Consider the following 18,714-nt stretch of genomic DNA (forward strand, 5'->3'; position numbering starts at 1 on the left):
TTCACAATACAATTTAATTAAGCCACTTTTCTTTCTGAAATGTAAGAAAATATATAAACAATTAAGGGTATTTTCATCATCAAGAGTCAATTTATTTTCATATTCTAAAATTCAAAGGACATAACAGGATTTGAGAATAAATCCAAGGTTGAGTGCACAAAATGTTTCACTGCAAGCGATTATGTACAAGAATGAAATCAACAAATCTGTACAGAATTCAACAGGTACCGCATCGATATTTAGAGTCGTCTTTTTCAACCTAATAACGTAGACTAGACCGGACTTAGAGATATTTCTTTTTTTAAACACATCACATTAATCAATTTACATTTTAGTGAACTTTGTCTGTTGAATCAAAAGTTCACTTTTAGTGCATTAAGGACCATTTTGTGTTTGTTTTGTTTGTTTTTCATACATTAAAGATTAATATCCCATCAAGGTAACGCTGTGTGGCCTCATAAACAGACCTGTTAGCATTAACTTGTAAAGGGGAACGAACCAAACAAACGTCCTCGCCATCTGTTTACCCAAACATGCTACCCATAAATACACTGGCTAGCAATTACAATTTGATTGTACCATCATTGTATAAGTAACGTGAACATTAGTGCGTCTTATGAACATTAAGAATCAATGGGAAATCCTTAACTCGTTTCGCTCGCAGCATGAAGATTGGCTGCCATAAACTTTTGGCAAGATTTCTTTCTCTTTTTTTTTTGGTCCTGTCAAGCAGATAACCTGTAAGGAACTCTCTGTTCAACAAGTTGTACAGAAACACGACTTTAGCCTGGGCGCAAATTATCACGATGATTAGTTACTAAAAGTTAGGGCTTCCTCATAAAGATCAGTGTGTAATTGTGTGTTGTTGTTTTTTTTTACAATGTCCACCTTGTTGCTCACACGTCCAGGTTGTGCAGACTGCTTGGACCCTGGTAGACTTGCGTGCAGGTCTATCACAAGTTCATTTTACTTATACCACATCAGATAAACAAGGAAAGCTGCTGTACGGAAAGGTTTTCGGCAAATGTCCCTTTTTTCAGAGAAAGACAACAAAACAGTTGCATAATGATCCGACCATGTGACACGGCAGGGTCGGTGCACACTCCAGGCCAGAGCAAAATGACTAATAATATGAGTGATGAAGAATATTTATACACTTTGATCATCACAATAAATGTAACTCACCCAGCTCTAGTGTAACTTAACGCCAACGTGACAGGTCACCTTTTCTCCCGGTGTCAGTCCGTAAAACAACAACTGCATTCTGCTGGAATTATGCCTCTACTGAATACGAGATACAATGAGTTTGAAAGCTATAATTCAGCTCAACACTATGCGTGCTATAGAAGAGAAGGCAAAAAACACTTACTATCAGTTCAAACGAAAATCAAATATGAAACCGACCATTTCTCATAACACAGATGAGATTAAATACATGAGTTACACAATGTTCTTCTCTTTCTTTTTTTTCTTTTTTTTCATACCTTCAGTTGGGAATAACGAAAGTGCTCTGGTCAAACCTGTAAAAAAATAATTTATACACACCCTCGTCATCTGACCGGAGGGTTTGTCACAAAGTTGTTGACAACTGTTTTATTGATGGTGCTCCCCCCAGTCTCTCTGCTGCTTCTCGCCGCCCGTTGGTCGGATTAGTTGTCATTTGTTAAAAGGAAGGCAGGCGGGCAGGATGACGTTGGAACAGGCTGGGCCCGCCAAAGGCTCTGCCACCTCTCCCTCCAACTCTGTCCATGTTCCTTTCTCTGGGCTGTAGCAGATGGTGGAAGACTTATAGGCTCCCTGAGGAAAAAATAAATAAAATAAAAGTCATTCTCTTCATTATGCTGTTTTGGATTTCTAACCCAAGGATGGAAAAACTCTGTTTTTACACAAATCCATGTGATCAAAAAAGGCAGGGGGAATTTGAAATTGAGTGATTTTTTAAAAATATATTTTGTCAAGAAATTTCCATGAAATCCAAAAAACGGTTAACGGATCCCAATAAGTAATGCCTCCTCAGCCAGATAAAGCTTATTGCTCTGTGCCATAGTGCTCAGTTGCACCGAGAGACTTGTTCCTTCATAACAATGAACATGGGCTCTGGAGTCAATTCACAAACTCCATCCTGCTGCTGTACAGTAAACACTCGTGGCAAATGTGTATTCATCCACTGCTGAAAATTATTTTTACTTCAGTACCCAGCTGTTTCAGGAATGTACACTCTTTTTAAAAAAAGAGTATATATACATGACATGTCATGACAGATGGGCTCAAACCTTAGGGCGGGTTCCCATCAACAAGTTTTGATATGCATTTTTATTATGTGCATGAAATGCAGATAATTTGAAATATCGTAAAAAAAAATGGAAACATCACACGTGACTTATCGTTTACTAAAGATTCACATCAAATCTGTGTGGAGCGATAAGGAGAGAACAATGTTCATTTTCTCTCATTAAAAAGATGCGGGGGAAAAATGCCATATTTACATCATGTTTGAGGTTTTACTGGTGCTCTCCTCCTGCAGTTTAATGGCAGCCAGTCTGGAAAATGAGCACCACCAGCTGTTTACCTCGATGAAACAACTCCTAATATTCACATAACGGTGGTGGATGGGAATGTGTATTAATCGCATTTTCTTTTGCAGGCGCTCTCAAAAAGTTGAAGTAACGTTGGGTTAAAATTTGCATCACATTTTGATGGAAACCAAGCTGGAAGAGTGTGTTTACATGCGCACTGCCATCCTGGTTCTAATCAGGTGTTAGGCGTCACTTCACTGATCTGTTGTGTATGTTAACATCATATCCTGATTTGAGAAAACTGGATAAGGCATCACCCCAAAATCTGAGGAAGCTGGATATGCTGCCTGGAGAAACCTGGATACTGTGGCATGTAAACACCCTCGCGCACGTTTCTGAACGTGCCCAGTTGGTACAGAATATAGTGGCGGGGATGGTAGGAAATGAAGACATGGCTGTACACGTCAGTTTTCACAGGATTTGCAGTAGAACAGTAGAAATACACAATATCACTAGCTTTATCCTTTAGAGTAATGTCGTCTAATCTGATCTGCTAAAAGATAACGTACCATGCTCCAGCTGTAACCGCCCACGAGGAAGATGCTGTCATCCAGGACAGCACAGCCCGGGCCACTGCGACCTTCCAGGATGGGTGTCTGCAGGATGTTCCACTGGTCAGCCTTCGGGTCGTAACACTCGACCAACATCACGTCTAGGTGAGAGAAACCTGTGGGAGGGGGAGGACAACTGTGTTATATATTTAGCCTCTTACTCTGAAGCCTGTTTGATTAAATGTGCAACCTTCTGCTTTTCCCGTGTGCCGGAAAATTGCAAAAACCCGAGGGCAAATTTATCAAAGTATATTTCATTACAAGGGAACTCAATGGGTTTTATATTACAACTGCTAATAATGGCAGGATCTCTTCTACATAGTTGTGGAACAACAAAAAACAACCTTGACCCGTTTTCTGCTCAGTTCCCCCGAAACGCTCGAGCACTTACCTTTCAAATGGTTTCCACCAATAGCGTACAGGCGGTCGTTCATTCCAGCCAGGGCATGAATAGCCCGCTTTGTGTTCATATCCTGCTTCCGAGCCCACACATCCATTACGGGGTCATAACAGTAGAGCCAGGACACGTACTCTCCATTGTGCACTCCTCCTGCAACGAGTAAACACAGCACTATGCCTTTGAAACCATGTGGAAACACATACTGTAGGTAGACACTCATGTCCGCTCAGGTAATATACTGTATCATTGGACAAACTCTAAGGCCTCTGTACATTGATCTGATATTTCTTATCCAAACATGTACTGATTTATTACTGAACCTAGCAATTGCCAGACTCCCCATGTTGAAATACACCACAAAAATCTTTGTGATTACATATTTTTCCTTTTTTCCTATTCAGTCACATGTACTTACAGAGAAGCTCTTTTTAAACTTGATCTTTGAATTGCTGGCTAAACATTTTTTTTTGAATAACTAACAGATCACAGCGTGTCATAGTTAATGTCGCCTTCTCCAAACCAGCTCTATTCAAGCACAGGGCTGGCGCCACTGTTCCCTTCTTTTGGGTTTACACTGTAAATCACTGGCGTGGTGCATAATACAGTAAACTATTCACACCATAAAGTACACCAAGGATTCAGTGACAGTCAGCCTTTTGGAACGGGGAAGATACTGATTAATGACGTTCTGTGTTAATAAATACACAAAATCCTGCCATTCAGAAATTTCTTACTTCATCCTTTGAAAGGAAAGGAACATTTGAAATCTGGACCTCACTAGCTGAAAGTGGCAGTGGAAACAGCACAATATACATAAGGATAATAGGAAAATGAAATGCAAATGACGCATTTCTTTTTATAAACTCATCATTTGTTTCGTTCATAAAAATCTTAATCTGCAAAGTAACTTGTAACCGCAGCTGTCGAATAATCTAATGGCCTAAAAAGTACAATGTCTGTGAACTGTAGTTCTGAAGTGAACTGAATTTTAATACGTTTCCAGCTGTGATGATGAAGTCGATCGATATTCTTAGTAGGTTTGTGCCATTTACTCATGATATGGTAAAGCTTTAGTGGACGCATTTATCTCTCTTTTAAGAGGCTGTGCTTTGCACATGAGTTTTTTTTTTTCCCCCATAAAAGATGACAGGATATTTGCGACAGCATCTCTCCTGACCTGATATGTAGATCTTGCCGTTATGTACTGCTCCTGCATGGGCGGCCAGCGGCTGCGGCAGGGACGACACGTAGTTCCACTCATTAGTCTCCAGGTTGTAGGACTCCACGCTGGAGAGGTAGCCCGTCTCATTCCTACCACCAATCACGTACAGGTGCTTATCCAGGCGGCAGGCGAAGAAACTGGCTCTCCTGAGGAGGGAGTGTCAAGCAGACAACATCATTAAACCAGCAATGACAAGATTCGTTGTAGGATTTTCGACAGGGGAGAAAAAAAAGACGATAACGAAGACCCTCTCTTTGGATTCGTTATAGCTGATCTGCGAATTAGGGACACAGTAGTTACGTGCTTGCCAACTGTGACAACCTGTTTTAATGTCACGGCACTGGTTGAGCTTACTTTTGCATTAGACACTTAAATTATATTAAGAACTAAAAAGTGACAATTTCAAATAGGCTGCGCGCAACATGGGCCCATGTCCCCAAATACGATTCCCGCTAGATCATCCAGTTTACTGCGCTTCCTGTCTCTCCACTGTCTCTGTCGAACAAAGGCAACAGGCCCAAAAAATGTAGTGAAAGATGAAGAAAAAATCTAACAAAGGTTCAACGGTCTCTTACGGCATCACCTGATGAATATATCTACAGTATACTGCTTTTTGGAAACCATCAATTTGGAGTACATTTAAACAAAATGCTGATTCATTAACAATCAGTTTTAAAAATAATAAAATTATTATTAAAAATGAATAAATGAATGAATGTTATTCAAATACAAAAAGGCTCACCGCTCCTGCATCGGGGGCAACTGTATCCAACTGTTGAATCTGGGATCATAGCGGCTCACAAAATTAGTGCTGTGCTTTCCTGCAAAACAGATATAAATCAGAATCAATGAAACGGATCACTTAGTAGTAAAAATTAAGTTTAGGCACAATATGTCTGTGCTCACATCTAACGAGCTTTTCCAAGTCTTTGCCAAAGTCTTTGTCACATACCAATAAAAATGCGCAATTGCTACTCTGCAAGTCTTCATTTAAAAATAAACACGTTGTCAAAAAATCCCCTCCCACACAGGCTGAATTTCAGCGCTAATGTGTCTTACTTTTCGTCAAAGTGTTGACTGAAGGCTTGTGTTTCAACTCATGAACTGATCTGGTGTTGTTCAAAAAGTCTCAAATTATCTCTGATGATGTGTTGATAGTGTGTTGATTTTTACCCTCATTACCAAATGCACCCTACTGATTTCGCCATGTGTGATCAACTGCTACTGTACCATTGTATTATTAGGATAATTGATGAATAAGAACAAAAGGACAGAATTAATATTTCATAAAAAACACTCCAAACACCTTAAAGCAAGTCTTCATTTCAGTTATTGCTTTTTTTTTTCTGTGCCAATTATTGATTGAAGTGCTGTTTGTCCACTCAGAACAGAACTGGCTCTAGGGCGAGTGTTTGAAACTATCTGAAAGTGTTACACTAACTCTGATGGGTCACGCTAGTTCTCCACATGAAGTCAACGCTGGAACATTTGAAAGCAAGACATTGATTCTGCGGTGTTACGGTACCATTGGGGTTCCACTGGTCCTCTCCGCCCATCAGCAGCAGGAAGTTCTCCACCTCCACCACACAGTGATGGGCACTGTTGTAAGGCATTACTAGACGAGACACAGAAATCAGAGACGTCAGACACGGAGGCACGACGGTGATACGGGTCAGTGGCAGGCGGACGGACCACTAAAGCTCCAATCTGGGTCAAATCACTATTTGTTCCCCTGGGGGAAAATAAAGTTTCCCCTTTGATTGTTTACATCAGACTTGTTGTATATTTTTCATCCATCTATTACAGATAATATATAAATGAACAACTTTGTATGTTCCTCTATTAATGTCCCCACATACAGAGAGGAATATGTACGCCACTAATCCTCCTCTGAACATGAATCTTACTGCTAAATAACACACAAAAGTAGCCCATAAATTCAAACAGTTTTAATTCTACAACTTGATCATTACAGATTTGTTTCTCACGAGCGCAAACACACGCAGTTGTCAGTTTATTAGGTAAACAATGCTAAAAGTAATGGTGTCTAAAGCAATTAATTCTACCGTAATGACGGTTATACTGTTCAGCTTTTATTGAAAACTGTTTTTTGGAAAGCTGTTGATTCAACTTTATGGCGGTCTCTGAGGCGGCGGTTTGTGTTGACGACGAATCGTATTGTGTTACGTGGACAGGTGTTTCTGTTATTTTGTCCAGCCCATTTTCAGTAATGAGCAAAATAACAGACACCTCTTTGCACAATATAACAACCCCACAAACTGTGCCATCTAAAATAATCACACAGTCGAGTGAGCGCCTCACTGAAAGTATTGCAATGAAAACTGAACATTAAAACCTTCACTAAGGAGGATTTATTGCAGGACTGTTGGATTAGACTGCATTAGTTTTAGGTGGGTGTCCCTAATAAACTGGTGACTGAGTGTATGAATCTCATTCTTGAATAAATTAAAATAATGCTCACACCACCATTTGCCACAGTCTTCCATCCATCTATATAATCGATAGTGTGTGAATTGTCTTAGCACAAGTTATCATAACCTGCTACAATCCCACCGCCGCAGCGGGACCCCTCACGGAAGATGACATCCCCTTGTGTATGTTTTTGTGTGCGCTCCCCTCCTCTCCTCCATCCTCTTTTTTGCTGAAGTGACCCCATTAAGATGTAGAGAAATGGTCTTAGGTGACAGTCATTATGAACATGATCGTGTTCACTCAATAAATCTCAGGCCCGGTGCTTTTTGAGCACAAATCAGTGAAATGTTAAAGCCCACCTGTCTGTCTCCATCAGTCATTTCCACTGTCACCTCCCCACCGCCTGATGGATCACAGTTGCAGCAAAATTAGACAGCCTTGAATCTCATTCCTTTCCTATTGGTCTCTCCCTGCAATCTCACTCTGGCTGGCTGACATGTGCCGGCCCCCTCTCCACGGGAGGGGAGTCTCCGATGGGAACTAATGCTACATACACTAAACACAGATTTATCTCGAACGAGGAGGGGGATTAGTCCGCGTGCCTCCAGTGCACCTCAAAAGACAAGTGCCATATGACTGCCAAATTCCCTTACATGCTATTTACATTATCATTCCGTCAGCAGTATATAGGACATGGATGGGCGGCTTTTTATTTGACGTCTAGTGACTTGTACTCACACTAAAAATCATCTTGTAACCGTGTGAAAAGAAGATTATGGCTTTACAATATGTCGCAGACAACAGTGTGAGGAGAGCTGTCGGAGGATTTGGGACATTTGCACTGCTTCTACAGGTGCCACAGACACAGGTGAACAGTGGGATAAATACCAGGTTATAATAACTGTAGAACACATGTACTAGTCTTGTGCTGTGCATAAAAAAAAAAAAGACAACATCTTTCCCCCTTCACAATGTGTAAGACTTAACCATCACCTACGAGAGAGAATAAAATCAGTCATATTTGTCCGCTCTCCCCTAAATCTTCCGCTAACCCCAGAGGTGGACAGCCACGGGAGGGCAGGACGAGCACGTCCTCCACGAGATGGACGCCATCACTCCCGTCTACAGTGAGCTCCAGGGCTCACTAGAGGGAGTCAGAAACCTCTGCATAGAGGCACATTGGGGGCCGGTTGAGTGACTCCACAGCTAATGCACCACTGCTGCTCCGGCTCTGACGTGCCTCTGCCACCATTACAAGTGCATCCCACTGAGCTGAATTCCTTTGTTCTAGGCCACGCTGCGTGGATGATATCCATTTCCAAGTGTGACATTTTAATATCAGGTTGGTTTTAAAGGAGAGGAGGGGGAACAGTCCAGCGTCTGTGCCTGCCTTTGTCTTGTGTTTTGTCCACGCCGCGGTGGGTACACTAGATGGCAAACTTTACACTGGAATCACCGCGCGGCGGATAGATCTGACACCACGCGAGAGGGATCAGATTCTCCCCAAATTGTGTTGATGAATGTCTTAATCAAAGGCTGTCCCTCTCAGGTTTCGCCTCATTGAAAAGTTATGATTGAATGTTAATAATCTTCTATTCCACATCCATTGTGTGCAGGCTACATCAGATGGTCACTGATGTGTTAAGGGATGATTTTGCAGTTTTGTCCTTCCACTTGGCCACGGACCATTTGAGTGTTAACTTTTTTAGTTTTGAGTGATGGAAATCCCTATTGACCTTTTGCATGCTGCAGTTTATACCCAGGAGTGTGAGTTTAATGAAAAAAATGGAGAATATAAACGCCAGTGAGCTCCGGGCTGTTGTGTTTGCATGCCTCCTTTATTTACTAAATGCAACCTGAAAGATTCAGACAAACGGGAGCTTTAAAAAAAAAAAAAAAAAATAGTAAGACGACTGCCAACAAATGTGATGATCACGAGCACAAGAGGAAAACATGTCCAAATTCCTGTTGGGGAATTTAAAACCCGACAGCAGAAACATGACGGACCTTGTGCCACAAAGTGAGAATATAAACTGCACCGTGCCACAAAGTGAGAATATAAACTGCACCGTGCCGAGCTGACAGGAAACAGACCTATGGCTAATGGGTACGGATGGAGAGGCGCTGCTGAGATACGGCTCCAACCAAAACAAAAGGACAAAAACTCGATATGTCTGGCGACGATGATGCACAGGACAAATATGGCTTCCTATTAGCTCGCGTTTGACCTTTGCAATATGGCAACAATATACTATAGTGGTGAGCGTCAAAAGGTCAGGGAAGACAGAGAGAGAAAGAAGAGACGTGGTACACTTCACAGAGGTGTTTCTAAATTCACAAAGGCTTCAGATATGTTCTCTCTGGACACCACTCAGTAGATTCAGTAGAATAGTTTATCTGTGAAAATTATGACAACTTGCTTTCATTATGATATCAAGAAATCAATATCATAAACTGAGCTGTGGTATAAATCCCTACAGGTTGTGGGATAGGTCTTTATTTTCTTTTATTACCGTTATTAGTTTTTGTTTAGTCGTTATAAATCATTTATCCATTGACTATTTGTATGAACATTACGGCTGCTGTCTTCCTGACCTTATGTGCTGGCATTTGCTTTACCCTCATATAAACCTGATATCAATAGTGACACCAGGTCAACAGGTTAATTCTTTGCTGTGTTTTAGTATGGATGGGAGTAATTCAACGATATGCATTGATCAATGTGAGTGAGTGATCAAGCTACGTTTAAATGCTATGGCGGAAAGATGTCATTCATTACGCCTCGGCCCTCTGCCACAATAGATCATTAGATTCAAGTAAATCTCATCATGCATCCCGCCAGCACATTTCAGCAAAAACAAGGGAAACCGGGCATGAAGCTCCACAGTGCTGTAAAGTCACGCTCTGATTCAAAACTTATATTAAAAGCGATAGTGATACATTATTACCTGAAGGATTTAGGGAACTCCTTCCCCTCATTTTCCGTGGAAATTAACCTGTGTTAAAGTCATCCATAGGAACAACTATTTCTCATCATAAAATTCACTAACACAAGATGCCCCCGGGTAGAAAAAAGGGGAAAAGGCAGCAGAGCTTTTGGCACTCACTTGTGAGGATCTTCCATGTTTTTTTCTCGTCGTCATAGTACTGGACCAAATTGCTGGGGAGACGATCGGGTCCAGGAGGCAAACCACCCACCAGTAACAGCAGCCTCTTATTGGAACGGATTCTGTAATGTCAGAAGTGTGGGTGTGTTGACAAGTGTTAGGAAACGGAGAACAAAACAGGTACGAAGGCTCGAAATGAAACATCCAAAAGGCCAAAATAACCACCACCTGCACCCGGACAACTATAATTCCTTATTTTACATAATTACACTGACAGTATGAAGAGTTCTTTCCACAGAGTGTGACTAAAATTAATCAGTGAATGAAATAAAAAACCAAATGCATGGTTAAATGAATATCTGCTCCTCCACCGGGTACGACTGCAGTGGTTGAGACAACTATCAGTGTGATGTGTGGCCGCGTTCATTATAATTAACAACAAAAAAATTTTGCTCGACAGCACACTTATCCGTTTGATGTGTTATTGAATGGTTATTGTACTCTAAAGATATCTTTTCAATTAGCTGTGAAGCGAGGACGATCCTGCAGGGTGCCATGCTGGAGGCTAAAAGCGCAGTGAGTACATAAACCTGCCTATACAACGTCTCCATTCCATTGGCTACGGTGAATCATGTGACATCCCTGAGCCAATTCTGAGATATTTCCTGCTGTTGGTATATGATATATAACCTCAGAGCTGCACACTTTACTCCACATTAATGACCATTATCTGGCTCCTAATGGATTTCAATGCAAATCTACCAATTAATCACAATATACTGTAAAAAGATTAAGAGTAGCTGGCCTTTATATTCAGACACCTTTTTCTCCCCCTTTTTCATATTTTACTTTTTTATGCTTGGGTGAATCACCATTGTCTCGGTACACTCTCCCCGCCACTGGCCCACTCGGAAGTGTTGGGGGGTTATTCGTATGCAAATGAGCCCCCGGACATAGATAATAGTGATTAATTGAGAGGAGAGAAACAGTGGCATGTGAAACCAATTATGAGGACTCCTGATTCCCTGCTCATTCGGGTCCATATGTGGGAAAAGATATGTTATTGGAATCATGTCGGAGAAGACACGTGTAAAATGTATCCCACTTTTCTACGATTTATTGTGCAAAGTTTGATCTTCACGTTTCAATTCTCCAATGCCACGGCTTAATTTTTCCTCATACATATACACAGTGGTTAAAATGTTTGAGCCATTGCCCCCGCACCACTGAAAATATGACCATCTAACTGCAGTCAGCTCTGTAAACAAAAATCTGACAAGAGCACCGTCAATCAGTCAACCCACTGACGACGCCCGTCTACTTGCCAGCCCCTCAAAGTGCTGATCAGGACAAAGATGGAGGCTGCTTGGCCTATTTTTTGTGTGAGTGCGAGTGGGACACGCACGTGCATCGAACCTGACGAAGGAGCATCACCTGATCACCTCTGAATGAAAATGATTGCCACATTTTTATCAAATATAATATACACACTCAAATGCACTGAATTCCCATTTGGCTGCATGACATTATTGTTTCCTGTCATATCAGTGACAGGGCGTCATTGTGACTCGCGTCAGAATTGTTATGTAATTACCATGTAATTCTGGTAACAATTTAATTATATCATTTTCAAATTGGATCCGTGAGAGTTCCCACAAATCAAATGCATAACCTTTATCTAGTTTGCTGCATCGTGTCTACACTGATTAGAGCGCAATTACACAGATGCGAGGAAATAAAAGAGTTGTTCTTTCTTCACTAAAGCATAAGGTAACCCTGTAATTATGGGTACAGTGTAGCACAGAGTAGATCACCCCCCGTGACATCTGGCATTCTTTCACAGAACCCCCCCCCCCCCCCCCCGCCCCCCCCCCCCCCCCCCGCCCTGCAATTCTCATTACCTGGGCCTCGGACCTCACACCTCTGACCCACAACAGGCTGTGGGACCAAACCACGAGTGAGTGGGAAATGTAATTTGTTCAAATTTAACAGCGGGAGGCATTTAATCAGATTAGTCCACTCTCAAACAGCCCATAGCTGTTTGTGTGCATGTGTGTGTGTGTGTGTGTGTGTGTGAGTTTTGTGCTCACCTGCTGGCCGTGGTCTGCCTGCAGTGCTGCCTGAAGGGCATCAGGTGGTAGTTCATGGCATCCATGAGCAGTTTCTGGCACACGGGGTCACTCCTCATGAAGTCAACCGACTGCACCCTCTCCACCAGCTCCGGGGCAGGTATGAGGGCGAAGCGGAGCCTCTTCATAAGGTCCGGGGCGTAGTGCATGCGAGTCTCCCGGTCATGCTCTAGCCAGAGGACTGACATCTGGAAGAGAGCCAGCTCCGACTCCACCGGGGGCGGCAGAGCATCCAGCATGGCGCACATCTCCTCAAAGTTCAGCAGGAGCACGTCCTCCACCAGGTACTTGTTGGCCAGCTTCTTGGTCTCATCCAGTCCGTGGAGCGCGGCGATCTTGCAGATCTGCTTGTAGTTCTGCACCGAGATCTGGTCGTTGAGGAACTGCACACTGAGCTTAGTGATCTGGGGGATGTTGAGGATCTTGCTGACTGACAGCACCTCTTCCACTGTGTCCAGGGAGAGAGTCACGTTGGCAGTGTAGAGGTACTCCAGCACCAATCGCAGTCCGATGGAGGAGCAGCCCTGGAGCACCAGGTTATTGATGGGCCTGGCGCTGGGGGTCACCAGCTTGTCATCGGGGGAGGATGAGGGGGTGCCGCTGCTGCCCTGGTCCCCTTTGCTCCCCTCGCTGTTGATGACATTGTGGGAGGAGAAGAGCGACCTGAAATACTGGGAGCAGGACGCCAGCACGGCTTTGTGGCAGTGGAACTGCTGTCCCTGGGCAGTGAGAGTCACATCACAGAAAAGCTGTTTCCTCCACAGGAGGTTGAGCCCGTGCAGCAGGGTGTCACTGTGTGTTGGGTCAAAGGTGGATGTTCTATCACCCGATCTGGACATGACTTCCTGGCTGTGAACGCCACCTAGGCAACAAATAAACCATGCAAGCCATTTACCTCAGGTCATTTATTTGCACAACACACGCAGCCTCGCACGATGCTTCTCGGTCAACTATCAGAATAGGGAAAAAACGATTTTCTGGAATAAGTTATTGAACAGATCGGCCGGTCCGTCCAGCCGGGGGTGGGGTGGATGGGAGGGGGTGGATGGGGAGGGGGGGTCGAACCGATGCCACGCCAGCCGGCGAGAATCTGCATCCAACAACGCGGCTTCGGTCGCCTTCAACTTTGAGCTCCGGTCGTAAAGCAACAACCAGAAACGCAGTAGTTCCCACAGCGCGCCGCGCGTATGCATTTCTTTGACGCGAGGAGCGGACGAGCCGAATGGAGGCTGAGGGGGTTTCTGAAGGGCGCTGTCAGAAGAAACCCCACAAGAACCAGGACGCGGGGATGATGATGATGGTGATGATGGCGATGATGCTGATGCTGCTGCTGCTGCTGCGGCTCGGTTACGCGGCTGAAGTTGTCGGAGCAGGGGGAGAAAGAGAGAGACCGCCAGCCGCCGAGGTGGACGGAGAGCGCGCCGCATTCAGCCACCACTTCTCCATTCTCCCACCTCGCTGCGCTCCCCCGCGACGAGGACATTACACAATCGCACAGATTTACGGAGTCGCACAAAAGCAATTAGTTGGTCTCCGACACCGTCAGCGAAGGCAGTAACGGGCGTACGCGTGTGCCATTCGCCTTTCTCTCTCTCTCTCTCTCTCTTTTTTTTCTTTTTTGTTCCTTTCGTCTACCTGAGTTACGCGGACGCGAGAATCAAAAGATAGTCGCTGGCTGAAGGGGAACAAAACGCAGCTTTTCGCCAAAGTTGCTATGCAGAATGCGTCTCCGGTGTTTCCTCCGGCGACACACACACACACACACACACACACTCTCACACACACACACTCTCACACACACACGCACACAAAAAGCGATTTCTATGTGCGTAATGTGTGCCAACTTGCCACAAGCGTGTTGGAAACCGCTGTCGCCAGACGCACTGAACGCGCCCGTCGCAAGTAACGGATGCGAGCAGCTCGACTGAGAAGGAGCCAAACTTACCTGACTTCAGATCTGGAGCAAAAAGAAAGAAAGAAAAAAGAAAGAAAGAAAAAAAAAACACCCAGGAAAGTAATCTTCAGGTTCCCAAACAATCTCACTTGAATATTCCTTTGTTCTTCCTTTCTTTCTCCAAAAGAAATGTCCTTTAGCTGCTCAAGTCTGCGGTGGCCGGGTGTCTCCAGATAACCATTGATTCCAACGCACAAAGTCACTATTTCGGGTTATTTGTTGACGTTGATCATTTGTTCGTCTGAATTAACAAGACGAGTGTGAGTGTGCGAGAGGGAGCTGTGCTTTCTGCAAGAGAAGAAGAAGAAGAAGAAATATACGTGTGACAAATTATGCTACCAAGAAACAACACATCATTATCCTTGGGCCTGGGGCTCAGTGAGTCGTAACGAGAGTAATAGGAAATCCACGGTTGGGGAGAGAAACGGTCGTGCATGGCCGGTGGAGAGAGACCATGCAGGGGTATGGATGCTGGAGAGACTCGCAAAATTATGGCTCAAGGCTATTGTAAAAACTGTCGAGCGTAAATGACTGCGATTTCAAACATCTATGGAAGAAAGAAAGGAGAAAGGGGGAGAAAAGGCGAGTCTTTCCCTCGCTGTTATAGAGAGAACCGTCAAGTTTTAGTGCGCATTGCTAATTAGTCAATTTCTCTCTGCCTTCACAGCCCGACGACTTTGCTGCTGAGCTGAAACTGCTAATTTCTGGGACCAGCCTTTTTTTGGCTGTGAACTGGATGGATGAATGGCTTGTCTCGCACAAATGACAAAAAGCCCCTGCCTTAATCTCCATCGCCAAAATAACCCCCTCATCTCATTCTGCTCCTGCTAGTCCTTCAAAAGAAGGTGCACCACACGAACTCAAGTTTCTGCGTGTGTGCCATAAATACTGTACACTGCCACCATGTCCTTATGCGTGTGTGTTGAATTTAAAAGCATATATAAAACCCTCCCTTGTTCATTCCCATGTGACAAAAGCATCAGGCCAAATATGAAAACAACACACAACTAAGGTGATGTAAAGTTATGAAACGACATGCAGGAAAATAACATTCAACACAGTGTACAGGTTTGTTTTCTGTTCTATTATCTTGTCTGGTCAGTTCATTGTTTCACAACCTGCAGGCCCAGCTGCGGGCCTGCAAACACAAATGGTCGAAACCTGATACAACATCCATCAGTGCACAGTATAGTGTGTTGTATGTGAAGGTCCCGGCTGGATATTAAGATTCCGCACACCTGCACATTTTATTTTGTCCGGCAAAACACCTACTAACTTGACAAGACGTGGTAAAAAAAAAAAAAAGAAAAGAGAAAAGAATTTGATTCCTTGTTGTCTAATGTGAATGTGCACTTGACCTTATAACTTACATCACAAACAATCCATAAACCAAAAGCTGTGCTTGTTTCAGTGTCGTGGTATAAGCCTCCCCTCCGATCTCCACAGGTCCTTTCTGACGGCCATCTTAACGGGAGCGTTTAAAACAAACAAACAAACAAACATGGATACAAACACATCTACAGCATTTACATTATCTAAAATCAAGATTGTATCTTTCAGGTAGTCAGGTAATGTGGTGCTGGTCATTATGAGGTTGAGGGGAGGGTTGCAGGTGCAAAACAGCCAAAACAACATACTTGCAAATCCAATCAAACACCATTAGATATGACTTATTAGTACAGAATAAACTGTCAATTAAATTAAGAGCTCAGTTAGAGTGGGGAAAAAGAACTTGCATGCAGGACTCCCGTGGGACACCAAGTGACAGATACCTCACAAGTTCTGAAATGACAGATAAGGATAAATGGGTTTGTTCATGTACTATGAAATAGAGCAACACCATGCTATGCTTGAAGCAATAACAGGCCACATATAGGTAGCATTTATAATGGATGGAACCAGAACATTGTTTGAGGGTTTTGACAAGCCTGCATGTCCTCCACTTGCAGTCCTAGCGAACAAATCCATTCTACACGAACTGTGCGAGACGACTGATTAGACCGATTTGCACTGCATGTCAAATAATTATCCCGGTATTCAAAACGGTGGTATGGAAAACGGTTTGCGTCGCTGTTTCAATATCGTTACGATGGTGTGGCCTCGTATTCAAAGCAGGTGTCACTGACATGGCGTCACAGTAGCTCTCTGTCTTCCTACTCCGGAGTCACGTACACTGTTGTCGTTACTAGCTCTCCGTTAGCACTACATTAGCCAAGTCTCGAGCGAGCTATTCCGACGCAATAAAATGACCATTTCCAACTCTTTCAGCTCTTTGTAGCAACTCAGTCTCCCGAGGCCACTGGTCTTCAGATTGCAGGGCGTTTATGGTTGTAAGTTGTTGCAGTGTGCAGAAGGAGGAGGAGGAGGAGGAGGAGGAGGGGGGGGGGGGGGGGGGGGTCATCAGATAAGAGAAGAATTTCTAGACTAATTAAACCCTTTGAGACAAAGAATCACACTACAGTGATTTACAACTCTCTGTACCAGTTAACCCGACTCATATTTATCTGTCATATTACTCAGATACCATATCTACCTCTATGGGTACAGACAAGAAAAAAAAGGCTTTACATCTTTTTCTCTTTTTTTTTGGTCCTTAATATTACGGGGAAATGAGAGGGGAGGATTATTGGAGTAAATAACAGTTATACGAGATTTAGAAATTGCAGTTCACTCATATTATAACAGTTTTCAGGGAGATAATGGCTGGGGAAAAAAAGGTTCACAAAGATCCAGTCACTTAGTCGATAGTGCAGTGGTATAATAAGCCCCCTTTCTTTCAACCTCAGCTACAACACAACTTAATTTGTAATGCCTAGAGTACAGCACATTTACTAATTCCTTTACAACACTGCATGTAATACTCCATAGAAATAAAAAAGAGTAAACAAACAGAAACTGTAGACATTATTGTGGCCCTGAATAACCGATGAAATGGTGAACATTTTATCTAATCAGTGCAATGAAACAAAACAAAAAGAGAAGCTCCAAAGTTGTGAATACCAAAGTCTACCAGGCATAATTCCTTTTGCTGGCTGCTGCAGAGGGGTATGCTAAGATAGAAAGTATTATTTTCCTAAATGGAAGGTGTCAGATGGTCACGGAAATGTGATCGGCTGTTCAAGATCACTGCTTCCCATCTGCAATTTGTGACGTGTGAAAGATTCAGCCCAAATGTGCTCACCAAGCGTAAATCCTCAGCACTTTTTTCTTATCGTGGAAAAGCAAGATAACCAGCTGTTTACAGATCAGAGAACATATCATATTAATATCATGGAGAGGGTGATATCATCTTGTTTGATAAAATATTTTGTTAACTAAGTGTGGTGTGGTAAGGCAACCTATAAAGTGAGAGTTGTAATTTGTGTTGTAGAAAATGTGTTGCAGTTTAAAGCCTTTTTTTTTCTGATTAAAAAAAATCTTGTTAGGAAGAAGAAAAAGGAAAATTCAGCAATAACACTTCGGTCAGACAAAACGAATGCAAACTATGGATTATAGTTAAGCAGTTATTCCAGTTAACAGTCTGTCTTAACACAAGCAGGGCTTCTTTAATTCCACAAATACACAGTATTTTATTAGGTTTTGATTTGTGAATTTTCCTTTCAGAGTCCCATTAAACTGTCTGGATGTATCATGGTTGTACCAGTTTATCATTTCCTCAGAGTAGATTTCGACATGAGGGGACAAAATGAGTAAAACTGCGGCACAGGTTTAATTTATACATTTCTAATATTTCAACATTTCCAATAGCAACTTTGGTTTCTCGTGATGCATTTGGAAATTTGAGCCGACCCAATCACCTGTTAACTTGATTAAATATAATATTTTTTTTCTACATATATCTTGATCCCGGGACTGATTAGCACGTGCTTGTCATTTCAGATCAAACTTAGTCAGCGGTGATTCATAAAACGTCCACTGTGTAACAAATTGGAAGCACTTATATTTGCCATTCAGGGAGAATGGGAGGCCTGCTGTTTTAAACCCCTAGATCCCCACACATGGCGTAGCCACCACAGACACGGCTCAGAGAGTCAGCCGGCAGCCGGGAGGTGAGCAGAAAGGAACAGGCGGTGTCCCCTCCAGAGTGAGGAGTGTGTGCGTGTATACAGTATGTGTGTGTGTGTGTGTGTGTGTGTGTGTGTGTGGCATTCTCAAATGACAAAAGGATACGAGTATAGTGCCGTTCAGGTGGGAGGAGACATGGCGGTGCTGTGGAGACTCACCTGAGGGAGAGCCTGGACTGTTGGGACCGGGGCTGTGGTGGGGACCAGGAGATGTGTAAGGGCCGCGGGAGGCCACCGTGCCGTGGAGGAGGTTTTGGGGGCTGTTGGGGGGGGGGCTG

At 43.3% G+C, this 18,714-nt stretch overlaps 1 protein-coding gene across 4 annotated transcripts; it reads right to left on the bottom strand.

Moving 5' to 3' along the window:
- Positions 1–68: 68 nt before the first annotated feature.
- Positions 69–18,711, bottom strand: klhl14 (kelch-like family member 14). Of its 4 annotated transcripts, none has more exons than XM_035635070.2 (11): positions 18,596–18,711; positions 15,743–16,154; positions 14,462–14,660; positions 12,380–13,280; positions 10,290–10,411; positions 6,275–6,364; positions 5,492–5,570; positions 4,705–4,895; positions 3,519–3,677; positions 3,086–3,243; positions 69–1,797 (listed from the first exon to the last, which is right to left on the bottom strand). In XM_035635070.2, exons 4-11 carry the CDS (start codon positions 13,255–13,257, stop codon positions 1,657–1,659), a joined length of 1,818 nt encoding a protein of 605 aa, XP_035490963.2. In that variant the 5' UTR covers positions 13,258–13,280; positions 14,462–14,660; positions 15,743–16,154; positions 18,596–18,711; the 3' UTR covers positions 69–1,656. The 4 variants fall into 4 exon arrangements, with proteins under 4 accessions (XP_035490963.2, XP_035490964.2, XP_035490965.2 ...); XM_035635071.2 differs by having other exon boundaries at positions 15,743–15,836; positions 18,596–18,704; XM_035635072.2 differs by lacking the exon at positions 18,596–18,711 and having other exon boundaries at positions 14,364–14,660; positions 15,743–16,665.
- Positions 18,712–18,714: the final 3 nt, after the last annotated feature.

This window comes from Scophthalmus maximus, chromosome 5 (genome assembly GCF_022379125.1).
Source record: "Scophthalmus maximus strain ysfricsl-2021 chromosome 5, ASM2237912v1, whole genome shotgun sequence".
Taxonomy (NCBI): Eukaryota; Metazoa; Chordata; class Actinopteri; order Pleuronectiformes; family Scophthalmidae; genus Scophthalmus; species Scophthalmus maximus.